Here is a 20,165-nt window from a genome sequence, read left to right on the forward strand (position 1 = left end):
ATAAATTAAATAATTCTTCTGCCCACTCCCTTTTAAACAAGTTAACTCTCCCCGCGGATTTGAATTCCGGCGGAAGTTCTTACAGTTGTTATGCGTTGACATAATGGCGCACTGGTTAGCATGTCCACCTCTTAAGCATGATGTTGCGGGTTCGACGCCTGATCAATGTTAGCATGGAGTGAGCTGAAGTGCATGGCGCTGAAGATTTGAATCTTTGAAATGCGCTGAGGTCTGACGTATCAGGCAGAATGGTTTGCCATCACGTTCAACAAAAAATAGAAACTTTCCCACTCTGATAAAAACGTCCTGTGTTCATCTACATATTTTCGTTTTGCTGTGCATCTTTTCCCTGCCATTTCGAGAGCCCAATTGACACTAATAGTTTACTGGAATGTGTTTGCCCATCCTACTTTGTGGAATTTCACCACATGCGCTTTTGACGAAAATACTAAATTGAACTCAAGTGAAGCCAACACGCACAACCCCCCCCCCCCACACACACACACACACACACACCTACACACACACACACACAAATGTTGATATGAACATAAAAGAGCCGCATGTGGTTCGGGAGTTGCGGCTTGGCCAAACCTGTACTATACAACTTTATTTGTGTAAAATTTTCACAACAGCTGTCACACAAACAAAGCGGGAAAAACCGAAGACGTGCGTGTTCCGCCCACGCTGGATTTATTTGCACCTTTGAAAAGACACCGTATTGCCGCAGATGTGGCAAAGAGTACTTTTGGGCATCTGAGACGGAAGGATGTCCAAAGCATCACGTCACCTGCTCTGGTAGGAATGGTGGTGGGACGTTGAGGTCAACCGCTTTGGGGTTGGCTGAATCTTTGGTCGCAGGATGCCACACACTTGAAGACAGAAGCAGAAAAGCAGAGCTAAATGCAAAATGTACTCACCGGTGACTCCAATTTTTTCCCCCCCTGAAGAAATGGATGGACGGGTGGCCCCGGCTGGCCGGTGGGACTCTTGTTATTCTGACCCTTTTTAGTGCGCGTTTGGGGCAACAACCGTTTTTTGTGGCGCTCTCTTCTGGTTCAAGAGTGCCCTGCATGTGAATTTGCCTTTCCTGCCTTCTGATTGGATGAGCGCCGGTGTGACGCGGTGCCTCTGTCACCGTGGCGGGGGGTATACGTCGGCATCGGAGCGTCTGCCAACGTCTGAGACCGGCTGGCAGTGTATCGGAGGTGTCGAGTGCGGTGCCGCTGGAGCTCACTCACCAGCTGGTGTTAGGGCCACAGAATGAAGGCCAAGGAGAAGACTAGAAAGAGAAACAGAAACTTCTCCTCCAATTGTTTGATTTGTCTCTTCTGAGCTTCGATGAATTCTTTCAGCTCTTTGTTCCTCTAGGACGGACAAATGGAAAGTAGCCTTCAAAAGCCAGTAAGCGTGCAAGTAAGTGCCGGGCTGGCTTTGGGCCCTTACCTGTTGCGCGCTGTGCAGCAGATCCATTCTCTCTTGGAGGATGCAAGCGTCGCGCTCCCTCAACTCCCACATCAGGGCTCGCTTCCATTGGTCCACGGCGCTCCTAAGCTCTTGTCTCTGATCCGCCGTCAGCACGTCATTCACGCCAGCGTGGCTGGCTTTTTCGCCGTCCGTGGCGGGGCAGTCCCGCTGCGGTAGCGCCTCGTACAACATGGCCTCCAGCTCCATGATCCTCTGGGCCGCAATCCTCGTCCATCAGTAGTCCGGCGGGAGATTTGAGGGCGGCTTACCTTATGAGCCTGGTCCATGGAACGCTTCCTGAAGTCCAATTCTTCATCCAGGTAGCCCTTCTGGTTGCAGAACATATCCTAGCACAGCTCAAGGTCAGAATTGTTGGGGCACATTGCCCCGAGTTCCCCTTGGCTGATGTCGCGTGTCTGTCTACCTTCTCACTTTCAATGTCCAACATCTTCTGTTGAAGTGCTGACTTGGTCACTTTGATGTATTCTAACCACTGAGGAAAGGCTGCTGTCACATAAGCAGAATGCGAGAGCGTGCGTGGACGTGCGCGTTACCTTCTCGGCTAGGGTGGGAAGGGTCCTGGCGTGAATCACGACCACCTGCTCCTCGTTGGTGAGATTCTGCAAGAGCCCAAAGGCACAGCGTCAACAAGGTTCTTTCAGCGCAAAGCCTTCCAAAAGTCACATTTGAGCCGCCGAGTCTCGTGGAGTGCGAACATAAGGAGTTCGACATACACTTACGGCGTTATCGCCCAGGATGTCCAGCTTCTTCATCAGATCACTGATGACGATGTCCTGGGGAAAGGCGCAAGGAGCAATGTAAGGTGTTCTGGGACCTCAGGTTAAGGTTAGGGTTGCGAGGGACGCCTTACGTACGCTCACGCCGTCGGCCTCGCAGTAGATCTGCAAAGGGCTGAGGCCGTCTGGGAAACGGACTTGCAGAAACTTCAAGACGGGGGAGCGCCACTCCCTCTCCTGAAAGGCAGAGGCATGCATCCGTCCGTCCGTCCGTCCGTCCGTCACATCTCTGGCCTCAAAACGCTTGTGCGAGTCTTCCCACCTCCAGCTCCAGGATGCGGAACTCAAGCAGTTCGTTTTGGTCTCGGATATCCTGGATGTGCTCTTTCAGACGCGCTTCTTCCGCCTCCATCCGCCTGACCTGAAAAGACAGTCAGACCTCATCTGCGGGGCTTCCGGACGGGTGTGACGCCAAGCGACTCCGCCCAGCGCCTTTCTTTCCGTCACCTTTTCGGCCAACTGCTGATTGCTCTGACGCAGCAGCTGCTTCTTCTCCACCCACTTGACATTCTAGAAGAGACAAACGCGTGGACAGCTTTGGAATGTTGTGTCATTTTCATCCACAAATTCTTTGGTTGACTGGAAAATGACATTTGCTTTTCTCCACATTTTCCCAGCCACGTTCAGGGGGGGGGTGTTGGTCCAGTAATGCCAGACGAATGAGTGACTGAAGAATGTAGCTATTTTGTCTGAGAAAAAGGTGTGCTCATTGATAAGCTTACCTGTCCTTGTTGCTTCAGCGCTGACTCCAGATCTGCTACTCTGCTTTGATAGTGACCCATTTCTACTGTCATGTAACATGGGGGGAAGAGATGGTGCAAATGGTAAAATATGGATTGTTCACAGGAATAAATTGGCAGAGCTGAAATTCCAAATTTGTCCAAAAGATGGCGCCAGACCAAAACATGAGACCAAAAAAGGGGCCAAAATAAGCTAAGCAAGTTAAAATAGAAATAAAACAGGAACACGGTGTCGGATTGTGAGTCACGCATGGACGCACAAATGTGATTTTTACTTTTTGATTTCTTTGCTTGGCTAAAAATGTATTCTGTAACAGCTTAAAGCAATATTGTTAGTCAATTCGATCAAGGGACCCGTCACTATGAGAATAGTGGCGTGACATAAATTGTTTGGAGAAGCACAAATGTGATTTTTACTTCTTGATTTCTTTGCTTGGCTAAAAATTGATTCCCTCTTTCATGAACTGTGTTTTGCAATCGAATTGTTCTGGGATTGAATGATTTTATTAACACGGGTATCAGTGGGTGAAATTGTTCGGTTTCTGGAGTGATTAAGATTTGTAATTCTATTTCATGTTTCTTCAATAAATGTGTTGTGTATATTCATCTACTTTGTTGTGCGCTGATTTGTACTGAATGTACAATCGATGGTTCGGGGTTGATTTGACAATTTGATTAATGTGCGGGGGGTTATTATGGTATAACATAGGACCGTAATAAATAAAAGTAACATCAGACAATTTTAGAGAATTGAATAACTTTCGTAGTTATTTGAGACACGAGTGAATTTCAATCCGTTTGAAAGTTTGCTTCGTCTGAATAAATTAACGGAAGTGTTTGAATCGGATTATCGGTTTGGTGTAGAACTGAAAGTAATTTAATTATTTGAAGGGCGCAGGCCCGTTTCCCCTTTTGACGGGCCGCGTAAAAAGTAACTCCGAACATGTTAGAGAATTAAATAACTTTCGTAGATATTTAAGGGAAGAGTGATTATTGAAAGAGGTGCGTTTGACACTACCATCAGCTTTTCTCTGGTCTGAAAGGAGGAGGAGGGAGGCTCCTCCTCCTCCTTTCAGACCAGAGAACACCCGAGGCTGGGTGAGAACGGGGAGGCTGCGACCCGGCCGGGGGTTGCGGGAAGGGGCGCCACCTTGATCTCCTTCTCGGCGTCGTAGTCCCCTCCGCTGGTCTGGGCTAGCAGAGCGTAGGAGCGCCGCGACGCTTACTGAGGACAAGCTACACAATACGGTAGCGGCCGCATCGGAGCCCGACGTGGCGTGCGGATAGTCAGACACGGATTGAGCGGATCACCTTGTCCATGGAGCCGTCCCTCAGGCTGAGGACCAAGGCATTCAGTCGCTGGATCTCTCCATCTTTGATTTTGATCACTCTCATCAGCTCCATTTCATGCTGCCGCAGTAATGTTTCCCTGGTAACGGCTAACTCTTTCTGCTTCTCCTCATGGAGTTTGCTTTTGAGTTCCGTCATGGCGGCGGTGGCACGGTGGTGCTCCGCCCGCAGGTCCTGACTTCTCTCTCTCTCCAGACAGCTGACCTGACATGACTTAGACAAACTTTATTGTCATCTTGTCTGCACATGGTGCATACAAAACGAAATTTCGTTGCACACGGCTTACAACAAAGTAGTGATATTGCAGTTGAATAGAAGTAACATATCCTATGAAAATATATATATATACATATACTGTATATATATATATATTACAAATAAGTATAAAGTGCAGCAGTGCTAATTATGCAATAGTGCAAGTAGGCAAAACAGTATTCAAGAGTGTGCAGAGGAATGCTAAACCATGTATTAAACTTCTATTTAAAGGGTTTACACAAGTTCAGTAAAGTTGGTAGTGCGAGATAGTGCAAGATAGAGGTCCGTAGTGTCATAAAGTACAGTTCTGTGAATGTGTGATGCAGAGTTCAGTTTAGAGCTCAACAGTTCTAATGTTCAACAGTCTGATGACAGCAGGGAAAAAGCTGTTGCAGAACCTGGTGGACCTGCAGCGGATTGTGCGAAACCTCTTCCCAGAGGGCAGCAGGGAGAACAGTCCATGGTGGGGGTGTGATGGGTCATTGATGATGTTACGGGCACGGGACATGCAGCGCTGAGATGAAATGTCCTGAATGGAGGGAAGAGGAGCCCCTATGATCCTCTCTGCTGTCCTCACCACTCTCCTCACGTTCTTCCAATCGGAGGCGGTGCAGCCTCCACACCACACAGAGAGTCAGCTTGTCAGAATGCTCTCTATGGTGCTCCTGTAGAACGTCCTCATGATGGGTGGGGGCAGGTGGGCTCTCCTCATCCTCCGCAGGAAGTACAAGCGCTTCTGTGCCCTCTTGATCAGTGCCGTAGTGTTCATAGTCCAGGTGAGGTCTTCTGTGATGTGGACCCCCAGGAATTTGGTGCTGCTGACCACCTCCACAGCTGAGCTGTTGATGATCAGTGGAGCGTGGTGAGGCTGGTTTTTTCTGAAGTCGACGATGATCTCCTTCATCTTCTCCACATTCAGGATCAGGCTGTTGTCTCTGCACCAGCCCACCAGCTGCTCCACCTCCTCTCTGTAGTCCAGGTCGTTGTTGTCTCTGATGAGCCCCACCGCCGTTGTGTCGTCTGCGAACTTCACGATGTGATTGGTGGTGAACCTGGGGACGCAGTCGTGTGTCATCAGGGTGAACAGCAGGGGGCTCAGGACGCAGCCCTGAGGGGAGCCTGTGCTGAGGGTGATGACATCAGAGGTGTTCTGTCCGACCCGGACTGACTGAGGTCTGTTGGTGAGGAAGTCTAGCAGCCAGTTGCGAAGGGGGGTGTTGAAGCCCAGGTGTTCCAATTTTCCTACTAGATGCTGTGGGATGATGGTGTTAAACGCTGAGCTGAAGTCCAGGAACAGCATCCGAACATGGGTGTTCTTCTCCTCCAGGTGAGCCAGGCTCAGGTGAAGAACGGAGGAGATGGCGTCCTGAGTGGAGCGGTTTTGCCGGTCGGCAAACTGGAACGGGTCAAATAATGGGGGGAGTCTGGAAACGATGTGATCTTTAAGCAGCCGTTCGAAGCACTTCATCATGACCGGAGTCAGTGCAACAGGCCGGTAATCATTAAATGAGGTGATTTGAGGTTTCTTCGGCACCGGAATGATGGAGGCAGTCTTAAAGCACGCTGGCACTGTGGCTTGGCCCAGCGAGGTGTTAAAAATGTCTGTGATGACCCCAGCCAGCTGACTTGCACATTCCCTGAACACACGCCCAGGAATGTTGTCGGGGCCAGGGGCCTTACGGGGGTTGACTCTCCTCAGGGTCTTCAACACATCGGCGGAGTCAAGGCAGAGTACCTCCTCTTCCTGATGGGGGACAGTTTTAACTGCTGGAGTGCCGTTTAGTGCCTCGAACCTCCCAAAGAAGTTATTTAGACCATTTAGAAAGTCAGCATCAACTTCACCCACCGGGGGGGGAGGGTGAGTTGTAGTCTGTAATCGCCCGTATGCCTTGCCACATACTCCTGGTGTTGTTGGCGTCGTGGAAACGATCCTGAATTTTTCGACTGTGGTCTCGCTTCGCTACCCTGATGGCACGGTTCAAGTTGGCTCTCGCTGTCCTCAGTGTCTCCTTGTCGCCAGACTTGAAGGCAGAGTTCCGCGCTCGTAGCGTTTGACGTACCTCCTCAGTCATCCAGGGTCGTTGGTTGCCCCGGGTGATGATATTCTTAGTGGTGCTGACGTCCTCGGTGCATTTGTTGACGTAGGCTGACACAGTCATGGCACACGCATGTCAAATCTACATCGGGGAAACTGGGAGGGAGGGAGGGAGGGAGGGAGGGCGGGAGGGAGGCAAGCAGGGAGGCAGGCAGGCAGGGAGGCAGGCAGGGAGGCAGGCAGGGAAGCAGGCAGGGAGGAAGGCAGTGTCTGTCTGTTGAGGTTTTCACCTTGTTCTTCTCCTGCTGAAGTTCTAACTGGACGTCCATCAGTTTGGCTCTCAGCTCGTCATTGGCGGCCTGAAAGGCGTCCGTTCGCTCCGCCTTGACCCGCCCTGCCGGAGCTCGTTTGGACATCTATTACTCGAGTCTCGCCCGGTCGTCAGTCAGAGATCACAACATTTGTACCTGGAGAGCACAAACGCAGCGCTGTTTTCCACTGGCTTCGGACTCAACTTCAATCGGTACCGTAACGTACAACATCATAAACATAGATCTAGCTTGACTTATTCATTGAATAAATGCATTTGGTTCTTCAAAACTGCATCACGCAACATAGCGTGACCGAGACGGCCGTTATCCACCTGCGTGAAGTTATTTGGTGAAATGAATGAGATGTTTAAGACACCATCGTTCTGTCTCTATGTAGATGAAGGGAAATAATCGATTGCTGAAGGTCCAAAGGTGTTGTGATAAACAAATAAACATATTAGTGACATATTTGTGATAAACATATTAGGCAGGATAATCACATATGTTAACTTGACTGCCCACACTGTATTTATTTATGGTTATTTGTTAAATCGAGTACTGTTAGACATGAAACAGGAAGTGTTTAACATAAATGGACGACGAAAGGGGTACTCACCATTGTAGCTCCTGCTGGTCAATGATACGAGCCTCTTCTTGCAGTGGAAAACATACAGCCAACAAACACCGTGGAACCTAAAGGAAGGAAATTAAACATTAACATTTAGCCTCAACCAACATTCACAGATACAACGCAACGCAAACTACACAAACATAAATCTTTTAAAACACAATGAGTTGTACTTACCGTGTACGCTCTAGACGGTCCACTTGCAAGCAGAAAATAAAGATATTTCTGTTGATAATCGTCGTGTTTGTATCCGTTGTCTCGCTCAAGGCCATTGCGCCCACAGATTTGAATTTTGGCCAGAGTTCAGCCTATTGACGTCATTTCCGCGGTGTAATACCCGCATATCTGAAACGGCAAAGTTAAGAGTAGAGTTAAATAAAGTTTTTAATCAACGCAATAATTTACAAACGTTGACCAGTCGAAATAATCGTCGAAATTTGGCGTCTGTGGCTGGAAGCAGACGCCGAGTTCGACGTTCCTCCCAAATGCCACACTGCCTCGCTTTTCAGGCCAACAAAAAAACATATTTTTCAAAACAATGAGTTGTAATTACCTTGTACGCTCTAGACGGTCAAGTTGCAAGCTGAAAACAAAAATATTTGTCTTGTTAGTCGTCGTGTTACTAACCGCTGTGTCTTGTTTGCCAGCATTGCCGCTTTCCTACTTCCTGTTGCAAGCCACGCCCACGGATTATAATTTTGCCATGAGTTCCGCCTATTGACGTCATGTCCGCGTCGCATGACTGCGACGTAATATTATCTAAAACTGTTTGTGCGGCATGGTGTTGTTCTGTGCGGTATTGTGTTATTCTGTGCGGCGTCGTGTTGTTCTGTGCGGCGTAGTGTTGTTCAGTGCGGCGTCGTGTTGTTCAGTGCGGCATGTTGTTGTTCAGTGCGGCATGGTGTTGTTCAGTGCGGCATGGTGTTGTTCAGTGCGGCATGGTGTTGTTCAGTGCGGCATGGTGTTGTTCAGTGCGGCATGGTGTTGTTCAGTGCGGCATGGTGTTGTTCAGTGCGGCATGGTGTTGTTCAGTGCGGCATAATATTGTTCAGTGCGGCGTAATGTTGTTCAGTGGGGCATGGTGTTGTTCAGTGCGGCATGGTGTTGTTCAGTGCGACATGATGTTGTTCAGTGCGGCATAATGTTGTTCAGTGCGGCATAATGTTGTTCAGTGCGGCATAATGTTGTTCAGTGCGGGATGGTGTTGTTCAGTGCGGGATGGTGTTGTTCAGTGCGGCATGGTGTTGTTCAGTGCGGCATGGTGTTGTTCAGTGCGGCATGGTGTTGTTCAGTGCGGCATGGTGTTGTTCAGTGCGGCATGGTGTTGTTCAGTGCGGCATGGTGTTGTTCAGTGCGGCATGGTGTTGTTCAGTGCGGGATGGTGTTGTTCAGTGCGGCATGGTGTTGTTCAGTGCGGCATGGTGTTGTTTAGTGCGGGATGGTGTTGTTCAGTGCGGCATGGTGTTGTTCAGTGCGGCATGGTGTTGTTCAGTGCGGCATGGTGTTGTTCAGTGCGGCATGGTGTTGTTCAGTGCGGCATGGTGTTCAGTGCGGCATGGTGTTCAGTGCGGCAAAATGTTGTTCAGTGCGGCATAATGTTGTTCAGTGCGGCATGGTGTTGTTCAGTGCGGCATAATGTTGTTCAGTGCGGTATATTGTTGTTCAGTGCGGTATATTGTTGTTCAGTGGGGCATAATGTTGTTCAGTGCGGCATGGTGTTGTTCAGTGCGGGATGGTGTTGTTCAGTGCGGCATGGTGTTGTTCAGTGCGGCATGGTGTTGTTCAGTGCGGCATGGTGTTGTTCAGTGCGGCATGGTGTTGTTCAGTGCGGCATGGTGTTGTTCAGTGCGGCATGGTGTAGTTCAGTGCGGCATGGTGTAGTTCAGTGCGGCATTGTGTAGTTCAGTGCGGCATGGTGTTGTTCAGTGCGGGATGGTGTTGTTCAGTGCGGCATGGTGTTGTTCAGTGCGACATGGTGTTGTTCAGTGCGACATGATGTTGTTCAGTGCGGCATAATGTTGTTCAGTGCGGCATAATGTTGTTCAGTGCGGCATAATGTTGTTCAGTGCGGCATGGTGTTGTTCAGTGCGGGATGGTGTTGTTCAGTGCGGCATGGTGTTGTTCAGTGCGGCATGGTGTTGTTCAGTGCGGCATGGTGTTGTTCAGTGCGGCATGGTGTTGTTCAGTGCGGCATGGTGTTGTTCAGTGCGGCATGGTGTTGTTCAGTGCGGCGTCGTGTTGTTCAGTGCGGTGTCGTGTTGTTCAGTGCAGCATGGTGTTGTTCAGTGCGGAATGGTGTTGTTCAGTGCGGCATGGTGTTGTTCAGTGCGGCATGGTGTTGTTAAGTGCGGCATGGTGTTGTTCAGTGCGGCGTAATGTTGTTCAGTGGGGCATGGTGTTGTTCAGTGCGGCATGGTGTTGTTCAGTGCGGCATGGTGTTGTTCAGTGCGGCATGGTGTTGTTCAGTGCGGCATGGTGCTGTTCAGTGCGGCATGGTGCTGTTCAGTGCGGCATGGTGCTGTTCAGTGCGGCATGGTGCTGTTCAGTGCGGCATGGTGTTGTTCAGTGCGGGATGGTGTTGTTCAGTGCGGCATGGTGTTCAGTGCGGCATAATGTTGTTCAGTGCGGCATAATGTTGTTCAGTGCGGCATGGTGTTGTTCAGTGCGGCATAATGTTGTTCAGTGCGGCATAATGTTGTTCAGTGCGGTATATTGTTGTTCAGTGGGGCATAATGTTGTTCAGTGCGGCATGGTGTAGTTCAGTGCGGCATGGTGTAGTTCAGTGCGGCATGGTGTAGTTCAGTGCGGCATGGTGTTGTTCAGTGCGGGATGGTGTTGTTCAGTGCGGGATGGTGTTGTTCAGTGCGGGATGGTGTTGTTCAGTGCGGGATGGTGTTGTTCAGTGCGGGATGGTGTTGTTCAGTTTGGCATGGTGTTGTTCAGTGCGGCATGGTGTTGTTCAGTGCGGCATGGTGTTGTTCAGTGCGGGATGGTGTTGTTCAGTGCGGGATGGTGTTGTTCAGTGCGGGATGGTGTTGTTCAGTGCGGGATGGTGTTGTTCAGTGCGGGATGGTGTTGTTCAGTGCGGCATGGTGTTGTTCAGTGCGGCATGGTGTTGTTCGGCATGGTGTTGTTCAGTGCGGCATGGATTTGTTCAGTGCGGCATGGTGTTGTTCAGTGCGGGATGGTGTTCAGTGCGGGATGGTGTTGTTCAGTGCGGGATGGTGTTGTTCAGTGCGGCATGGTGTTGTTCAGTGCGGCATGGTGTTGTTCAGTGCGGCATAATGTTGTTCAGTGCGGCATAGTGTTGTTCAGTGCGGCATGGTGTTGTTCAGTGCGGCATGGTGTTGTTCAGTGCGGCATGGTGTTGTTCAGTGCGGCATGGTGTTGTTCAGTGCGGCATGGTGTTGTTCAGTGCGGCATGGTGTTGTTCAGTGCGGCATGGTGTTGTTCAGTGCGGCATGGTGTTGTTCAGTGCGGCGTCGTGTTGTTCAGTGCAGCATGGTGTTGTTCAGTGCGGAATGGTGTTGTTCAGTGCGGCATGGTGTTGTTCAGTGCGGCATGGTGTTAAGTGCGGCATGGTGTTGTTCAGTGCGGCGTAATGTTGTTCAGTGCGGCGTAATGTTGTTCAGTGCGGCATGGTGTTGTTCAGTGCGGCATGGTGTTGTTCAGTGCGGCATGGTGTTGTTCAGTGCAGCATGGTGCTGTTCAGTGCGGCATGGTGCTGTTCAGTGCGGCATGGTGTTGTTCAGTGCGGCATGGTGTTGTTCAGTGCGGCATGGTGTTGTTCAGTGCGGCATGGTGTTGTTCAGTGCGGCATGGTGTTGTTCAGTGCGACATGGTGTTGTTCAGTGCGGCATGGTGTTGTTCAGTGCGGCATGGTGTTTTTCAGTGCGGCATAATGTTGTTCAGTGCGGCATAATGTTGTTCAGTGCGGCATAATGTTGTTCAGTGCGGCATAATGTTGTTCAGTGCGGCATAATGTTGTTCAGTGCGGGATGGTGTTGTTCAGTGCGGCATGGTGTTGTTCAGTGCGGCATGGTGTTGTTCAGTGCGGCATGGTGTTGTTCAGTGCGGCATGGTGTTGTTCAGTGCGGCATGGTGTTGTTCAGTGCGGCATGGTGTTGTTCAGTGCGGCATGGTGTTGTTCAGTGCGGGATGGTGTTGTTCAGTGCGGGATGGTGTTGTTCAGTGCGGGATGGTGTTGTTCAGTGCGGCATGGTGTTGTTCAGTGCGGCATGGTGTTGTTCAGTGCGGCATGGTGTTCAGTGCGGCATAATGTTGTTCAGTGCGGCATAATGTTGTTCAGTGCGGCATGGTGTTGTTCAGTGCGGCATGGTGTTGTTCAGTGCGGCATAATGTTGTTCAGTGCGGCATAATGTTGTTCAGTGCGGCACCTAGCACCTAGAAGGTAAATAAATAGGAAGGAAGGACTCACCGGTGACGTCGTCGCCCACGTCCAAGCGTTGTACTTTGTATTTTCATCCTTCTGACAGTGGAAAACATATAGCCAACAAACACCGTGGAACCTAAACGAATGAAAGAAAACTATCATTTGGCCACAACCAACATTCACAGATACAACACAATGTGACGTGCGGTGTTGAGGTTAAAGGTTGAGTGAAGGGCCCTCGTTTTAAACTACTTTTTTGAAAAGGAGTGGGAACAAGTAAGACGTATTTAATTTATTTATTGGGAAGTAGTAAGACTTATTAAATTTATTTAATCTACTTTTCTTCCCAGGCAAAATTTGACGTGCTGCAATTCCAAATTTCCAAAGTGAATGAAGGAATGAAATCCTTTAAATTATGATTTTGTATAAATACTAGGCATAAACACAAAATCTACGGCACAAAATGGGCAGACTTTACTTGTTTGAAAAGGACTGGTTACAAGACAGACTTTTTTAATTTATTTAATGGGAAGAAGACTTATTTAGTTTAATTGATCTATTTTTGTTCCCTGGCAAAATTCGATTTGCTGCAATTCCAAATTTCCAAAGTGAATGAAGGAATGAAGTCGTTTAAATTATGATTTTGTATAAATACTAGGCATAGACACAAAATCTACGGCACAAAACGGGCAGACTTTACTTGTTTGAAGAGGACTGGTTGCAAGACAGACTTTTCTGATTTATTTAATGGGAAGAAGACTTATTTAGTTTATTTAATCTCTTTTTGTTGCCTGGCAAAATTGGATTTGCTGAAATTGTATTTTGCCAAATCTTGACTTGAGACCTGATAGGAAGTATTAAACGCTCAGTTAAATCGATACAAGTTGGTAATAAGAGCGAGTAATGTTGGTTGAAGCGATGAATGAAGGTTAAAAGCAATTTAAATTATGACTTTGTATAAATACTAGATATTAACAGAACATCTACTGCGCAAAATGGGCAGAGTTTACTTGTTTGAGAAGGAGTGGCTTATTTAAGTCTAAGATTTATTTAATCTGTTTGTTCCCAGGCAAAATTGGATGTGATGCAATTCCAAATTTCACCACATGATGGTGCCAAATTTTGACTTCATAGGACATATTCAACACTTAACTATTATGTTCAAGGTAATCAGATTTGTTTATTATTCTAATGGCCTTTTCAAAACTATTCTGGATTACTACTTTGGATCTATTCTACATTACTTGGCAACAACATACTCTGTAACAGATTAGGCAGTATAATCACATATGTTAACTTGAGAGTGCCCACACTCAATCTACTTATCGTGATGTGTTAAATCAATTACTGTTAGACATTATTATTCTGATAATCTACCAAATCTTTGAATTGAAGAATTTGTGATTTAATTAATAGCTTGTTGTTATGTTCAGGGTAATCAGACTTGTATATAATTCTAATGGCCTTCTTTTGAAAACTATTCTGAATTACAACTTTGGATCTTATATTACTTTGCAACAATATACTCGGTGACAGATTAGGCAGTATAATCACATATGTTAACTTCAGTGCCCACACTGTATTTATTTATGGTTATTTGTTAAATCAAGTACTGTTAGACATGAAATAGGAAGTGTTTAACATAAATGTTATGGCTACTCACCGTTGTAGCTCGCTCCTGGTCAATGATACGAGCCTCTTCTTGCAGTGGAAAACTTGCAGCCAACAAACACCGTGGAACCTAAAGGAATGAAATTAAACATTAACATTTCGCCTGGACCAATATTCACACGTACAACGCAACGCGGCTACACTTCTGCTAGCGCCTCAGCTACACGTTGCTATTACAAACGTAAATCTCTTTAAACACAATGAGTGTTACTTACCGTGTACGCTGTAGACGGTCCAGTTGCAAGCAGAAAATAAAGATATTTCTGTTGATATTCGTCGTTGCTCAGTGGCTCACGGCCATCGCGCCAACAGATTTGAATTTTGGTGGAAGGTCAGCCAATTACGTCATATCCGCGGCACATGACTGCGACGTAATACCCGCTTATCTGAAACGGCAGTTAAAAGTAGAGTTACATCAAGTTTTCTTTTTTAATCAACGCAATCATTTACAACCGTTGACCAGAAAGAATCGTCGAAATTTGACGTTCCCCCCAAACGCCACACTCACTCGCTTTTCAGGGCAACAAAAGTACTTCTTTTTAAAAACGATGAGTTGTACTTACCGTGTACGCTCTGGACGGTCCAGTTGCAAGCAGAAAATAAAAATATTTCTCTCGTTAGTCGTATGTTACCATCCGCTGTGTCTTTGTCAACATCGCCATTTTCCTACTTCCTGTTGCGAGCCACGCCCACGGATTTAAATTCTGGCGGAAGAGCCCGCCCATTGGCGTCGTTTTCGCGTATAGCAAATCCGATTGGTTGGGAAGGGGGCGCGGTTATGCAGCCGAGGGGTCCTGTGATCGGTGGGATGTAAAGTAGGCGTCGACGTCACGTCCGCGTCACGTGACCACGACGTGGCAGACGTCATATAGCAACCGCTGTTTTGTTTAGTAGACTTACAGTTGTTATGCATTGACATAATGGCGCACACTCCAAATAGATTTAAATAAATTAAATAATTCTTCTGCCCACTCCCTTTTAAACAAGTTAACTCTCCCCGCGGATTTGAATTCCGGCGGAAGTTCTTACAGTTGTTATGCGTTGACATAATGGCGCACTGGTTAGCATGTCCACCTCTTAAGCATGATGTTGCGGGTTCGACGCCTGATCAATGTTAGCATGGAGTGAGCTGAAGTGCATGGCGCTGAAGATTTGAATCTTTGAAATGCGCTGAGGTCTGACGTATCAGGCAGAATGGTTTGCCATCACGTTCAACAAAAAATAGAAACTTTCCCACTCTGATAAAAACGTCCTGTGTTCATCTACATATTTTCGTTTTGCTGTGCATCTTTTCCCTGCCATTTCGAGAGCCCAATTGACACTAATAGTTTACTGGAATGTGTTTGCCCATCCTACTTTGTGGAATTTCACCACATGCGCTTTTGACGAAAATACTAAATTGAACTCAAGTGAAGCCAACACGCACAACCCCCCCCCCCCACACACACACACACACCTACACACACACACACAAATGTTGATATGAACATAAAAGAGCCGCATGCGGTTCGGGAGTTGCGGCTTGGCCAAACCTGTACTATACAACTTTATTTGTGTAAAATTTTCACAACAGCTGTCACACAAACAAAGCGGGAAAAACCGAAGACGTGCGTGTTCCGCCCACGCTGGATTTATTTGCACCTTTGAAAAGACACCGTATTGCCGCAGATGTGGCAAAGAGTACTTTTGGGCATCTGAGACGGAAGGATGTCCAAAGCATCACGTCACCAGCTCTGGTAGGAATGGTGGTGGGACGTTGAGGTCAACCGCTTTGGGGTTGGCTGAATCTTTGGTCGCAGGATGCCACACACTTGAAGACAGAAGCAGAAAAGCAGAGCTAAATGCAAAATGTACTCACCGGTGACTCCAATTTTTTCCCCCCCTGAAGAAATGGATGGACGGGTGGCCCCGGCTGGCCGGTGGGACTCTTGTTATTCTGACCCTTTTTAGTGCGCGTTTGGGGCAACAACCGTTTTTTGTGGCGCTCTCTTCTGGTTCAAGAGTGCCCTGCATGTGAATTTGCCTTTCCTGCCTTCTGATTGGATGAGCGCCGGTGTGACGCGGTGCCTCTGTCACCGTGGCGGGGGGTATACGTCGGCATCGGAGCGTCTGCCAACGTCTGAGACCGGCTGGCAGTGTATCGGAGGTGTCGAGTGCGGTGCCGCTGGAGCTCACTCACCAGCTGGTGTTAGGGCCACAGAATGAAGGCCAAGGAGAAGACTAGAAAGAGAAACAGAAACTTCTCCTCCAATTGTTTGATTTGTCTCTTGTGAGCTTCGATGAATTCTTTCAGCTCTTTGTTCCTCTAGGACGGACAAATGGAAAGTAGCCTTCAAAAGCCAGTAAGCGTGCAAGTAAGTGCCGGGCTGGCTTTGGGCCCTTACCTGTTGCGCGCTGTGCAGCAGATCCATTCTCTCTTGGAGGATGCAAGCGTCGCGCTCCCTCAACTCCCACATCAGGGCTCGCTTCCATTGGTCCACGGCGCTCCTAAGCTCTTGTCTCTGATCCGCCGTCAGCACGTCATTCACGCCAGCGTGGCTGGCTTTTTCGCCGTCCGTGGCGGGGCAGTCCCGCTGCGGTAGCGCCTCGTACAACATGGCCTCCAGCTCCATGATCCTCGTCCATCAGTAGTCCGGCGGGAGATTTGAGGGCGGCTTACCTTATGAGCCTGGTCCATGGAACGCTTCCTGAAGTCCAACTCTTCATCCAGGTAGCCCTTCTGGTTGCAGAACATATCCTAGCACAGCTCAAGGTCAGAATTGTTGGGGCACATTGCCCCGAGTTCCCCTTGGCTGATGTCGCGTGTCTGTCTACCTTCTCACTTTCAATGTCCAACATCTTCTGTTGAAGTGCTGACTTGGTCACTTTGATGTATTCTAACCACTGAGGAAAGGCTGCTGTCACATAAGCAGAATGCGAGAGCGTGCGTGGACGTGCGCGTTACCTTCTCGGCTAGGGTGGGAAGGGTCCTGGCGTGAATCACGACCACCTGCTCCTCGTTGGTGAGATTCTGCAAGAGCCCAAAGGCACAGCGTCAACAAGGTTCTTTCAGCGCAAAGCCTTCCAAAAGTCACATTTGAGCCGCCGAGTCTCGTGGAGTGCGAACATAAGGAGTTCGACATACACTTACGGCGTTATCGCCCAGGATGTCCAGCTTCTTCATCAGATCACTGATGACGATGTCCTGGGGAAAGGCGCAAGGAGCAATGTAAGGTGTTCTGGGACCTCAGGTTAAGGTTAGGGTTGCGAGGGACGCCTTACGTACGCTCACGCCGTCGGCCTCGCAGTAGATCTGCAAAGGGCTGAGGCCGTCTGGGAAACGGACTTGCAGAAACTTCAAGACGGGGGAGCGCCACTCCCTCTCCTGAAAGGCAGAGGCATGCATCCGTCCGTCCGTCCGTCCGTCCGTCCGTCCGTCCGTCCGTCACATCTCTGGCCTCAAAACGCTTGTGCGAGTCTTCCCACCTCCAGCTCCAGGATGCGGAACTCAAGCAGTTCGTTTTGGTCTCGGATATCCTGGATGTGCTCTTTCAGACGCGCTTCTTCCGCCTCCATCCGCCTGACCTGAAAAGACAGTCAGACCTCATCTGCGGGGCTTCCGGACGGGTGTGACGCCAAGCGACTCCGCCCAGCGCCTTTCTTTCCGTCACCTTTTCGGCCAACTGCTGAGAAAAAGGTGTGCTCATTGATAAGCTTACCTGTCCTTGTTGCTTCAGCGCTGACTCCAGATCTGCTACTCTGCTTTGATAGTGACCCATTTCTACTGTCATGTAACATGGGGGGAAGAGATGGTGCAAATGGTAAAATATGGATTGTTCACAGGAATAAATTGGCAGAGCTGAAATTCCAAATTTGTCCAAAAGATGGCGCCAGACCAAAACATGAGACCAAAAAAGGGGCCAAAATAAGCTAAGCAAGTTAAAATAGAAATAAAACAGGAACACGGTGTCGGATTGTGAGTCACGCATGGACGCACAAATGTGATTTTTACTTTTTGATTTCTTTGCTTGGCTAAAAATGTATTCTGTAACAGCTTAAAGCAATATTGTTAGTCAATTCGATCAAGGGACCCGTCACTATGAGAATAGTGGCGTGACATAAATTGTTTGGAGAAGCACAAATGTGATTTTTACTTCTTGATTTCTTTGCTTGGCTAAAAATTGATTCCCTCTTTCATGAACTGTGTTTTGCAATCGAATTGTTCTGGGATTGAATGATTTTATTAACACGGGTATCAGTGGGTGAAATTGTTCGGTTTCTGGAGTGATTAAGATTTGTAATTCTATTTCATGTTTCTTCAATAAATGTGTTGTTTATATTCATCTACTTTGTTGTGCGCTGATTTGTACTGAATGTACAATCGATGGTTCGGGGTTGATTTGACAATTTGATTAATGTGCGGGGGGTTATTATGGTATAACATAGGACCGTAATAAATAAAAGTAACATCAGACAATTTTAGAGAATTGAATAACTTTCGTAGTTATTTGAGACACGAGTGAATTTCAATCCGTTTGAAAGTTTGCTTCGTCTGAATAAATTAACGGAAGTGTTTGAATCGGATTATCGGTTTGGTGTAGAACTGAAAGTAATTTAATTATTTGAAGGGCGCAGGCCCGTTTCCCCTTTTGACGGGCCGCGTAAAAAGTAACTCCGAACATGTTAGAGAATTAAATAACTTTCGTAGATATTTAAGGGAAGAGTGATTATTGAAAGAGGTGCGTTTGACACTACCATCAGCTTTTCTCTGGTCTGAAAGGAGGAGGAGGGAGGCTCCTCCTCCTCCTTTCAGACCAGAGAACACCCGAGGCTGGGTGAGAACGGGGAGGCTGCGACCCGGCCGGGGGTTGCGGGAAGGGGCGCCACCTTGATCTCCTTCTCGGCGTCGTAGTCCCCTCCGCTGGTCTGGGCTAGCAGAGCGTAGGCTCGTTGCAGCGCTTGATATTCTTGCGTCAGCTGGCGGTAGCGAAGCTCCGCCTCCTCATGCACACACCAATGCAACACAGCACTAGTACCAGAATCAGTCAGACCGGCGACAAAGCACCCGCGACGCAAAGACGAGTCCGATTCCAGGCTGAAGAGGAATGTTTGGCGCCAATACGCTGGCAGAAATGGCGGGCTACCTCTTCGGGTTCCGTGTCGGGGGTTCTGTCGGTGTGAAAAGACAAGGACGATCCGTCCGAGTCCACCAACACGTCTTCGTCGTAGCCGTAAAATGTTTCGATGACCTGCGGGCGCGGAAGCAAACATCTCTCTGAACAAACTGAAGCGACACCTCACGATGAATCGACGAGAGGAACGATAGCGAGAAAAAGGCCATTTCATCTTGCGCAACACCAAGCAGCCGCAAACAAACAGACTCACCTTGCAGGACCTCACGCTTTGTTCCTCCTCAGAGATTCTCGACGTCGGTATCGTAGCAGCAAATCTCTCTCCTGTCGACACAAATAATCCGCCTTTGAGATTCTTTGGATGCAAAGAGAACGAACGGCTCCGGCGCAGAAACAAACGCGACTCACGATGACATTTCTGACATGAGCTCCTGTCTCCAGAGCCTGAAAAACCCGTCACCGGCGATGATTGGAGGGACGCTCGTCTTTTCCAAAAGTGACAACTACAGGGTGTGTCAGGGTTTTCCAGATTATCTTTATCGTATGATTATGTTGCTTTGACTTTGACTGCAACCTGTAATAAATAATATTATTTATCCCTTATTTATCCCTATCGCTTATCCCTTCCTACACAAAGTCGTAAAACATCCCTTGCTATGTTTTGACTAGAGGTCAAGGGCTTTCTCTATTCAATCCACTCTTACACCCACCCTGTTTCTCTTAATAAAAATGCTCGTGCGGGAGCCGAGAGTCAGACTTCATTCGTACAACGGATGGACTCTCCACCTGCAGGTGTCCAAAAGAACTTACTTGTCTCCCGTGTGGTTCTTGCAAAATAAGTTGGAGCGAGCGCAACTCTAACAGGGTGCATTTTGCCACTAGCTGCCTACGGACAATGACGTCGCGCTCGCGGCTCATGGTTGACGGGCTGAGCAGCCGGGCGAGTCCGTCGTTTTCAGCGCACAGCGAGTGGCAAAGGCGCTGACAAAACGGGAGCTTTGAGCTGCTGAAAACGGCAAAACAAGTCTAAAGCGTGTTCAAACGCGTGCGCACAATGCTCCTGCTTGAAAGGTCGGAGTTTAAGGGGCCAATTTTTTGGATGGCGGCCGCCGGCCAAGCTTTGGACGGAAAAGGTTTCCTGGCGACAGCGAGCGAGCGCGGCGCTGCCGTACGTGCACCGAGTCACCTGCCTGAAGACCTTGGACAAGTCGTCGATGATGTGCCGCTGCTCCACAACTTGAAGGAACTCCATTTCACCGTCCTGCTGGCCGCAACCGCGCTCCAGGTCATTGAGCGAACTAGGCCTTCTCTGTGGAACACAAATGCAGTGGACTCTGTTGGCACGCCGCCGTTGTCCGCGTCGACTTACCAAGCTTGCCATCTCCTCGTTCTCCTGGGTGACAAAGC

General features: G+C 48.5%; 2 protein-coding genes across 7 annotated transcripts; both read right to left on the reverse strand.

Annotated features, from left to right (window-relative positions):
- Positions 1-617: 617 nt before the first annotated feature.
- LOC125982047 (janus kinase and microtubule-interacting protein 3-like) lies at positions 618-19,139 on the reverse strand. Of its 6 annotated transcripts, XM_068653193.1 has the most exons (13): positions 19,012-19,139; positions 18,771-18,875; positions 18,514-18,627; positions 2,987-3,048; positions 2,712-2,774; positions 2,527-2,625; positions 2,343-2,441; positions 2,202-2,261; positions 2,022-2,087; positions 1,892-1,960; positions 1,737-1,814; positions 1,447-1,680; positions 889-1,367 (listed from the first exon to the last, which is right to left on the reverse strand). In XM_068653193.1, exons 4-13 carry the CDS (start codon positions 3,044-3,046, stop codon positions 1,251-1,253), a joined length of 945 nt encoding a protein of 314 aa, XP_068509294.1. In that variant the 5' UTR covers positions 3,047-3,048; positions 18,514-18,627; positions 18,771-18,875; positions 19,012-19,139; the 3' UTR covers positions 889-1,250. The 6 variants fall into 6 exon arrangements, with proteins under 6 accessions (XP_049598179.2, XP_068509294.1, XP_068509296.1 ...); XM_049742222.2 differs by lacking the exons at positions 18,514-18,627; positions 18,771-18,875; positions 19,012-19,139 and adding exons at positions 618-872; positions 4,155-4,210 and having other exon boundaries at positions 1,242-1,367; positions 2,987-3,051; XM_068653195.1 differs by lacking the exons at positions 18,514-18,627; positions 18,771-18,875; positions 19,012-19,139 and adding an exon at positions 4,155-4,210 and having other exon boundaries at positions 2,208-2,261; positions 2,987-3,051.
- Positions 16,045-17,312, reverse strand: LOC137839558 (janus kinase and microtubule-interacting protein 3-like). Its single transcript, XM_068653197.1, has 5 exons — positions 17,298-17,312; positions 17,113-17,211; positions 16,913-17,011; positions 16,778-16,831; positions 16,045-16,657 (listed from the first exon to the last, which is right to left on the reverse strand). Exons 2-5 carry the CDS (start codon positions 17,200-17,202, stop codon positions 16,472-16,474), a joined length of 429 nt encoding a protein of 142 aa, XP_068509298.1. The 5' UTR covers positions 17,203-17,211; positions 17,298-17,312; the 3' UTR covers positions 16,045-16,471.
- Positions 19,140-20,165: the final 1,026 nt, after the last annotated feature.

This window comes from Syngnathus scovelli, chromosome 15 (genome assembly GCF_024217435.2).
Source record: "Syngnathus scovelli strain Florida chromosome 15, RoL_Ssco_1.2, whole genome shotgun sequence".
NCBI classification, from domain to species: Eukaryota; Metazoa; Chordata; class Actinopteri; order Syngnathiformes; family Syngnathidae; genus Syngnathus; species Syngnathus scovelli.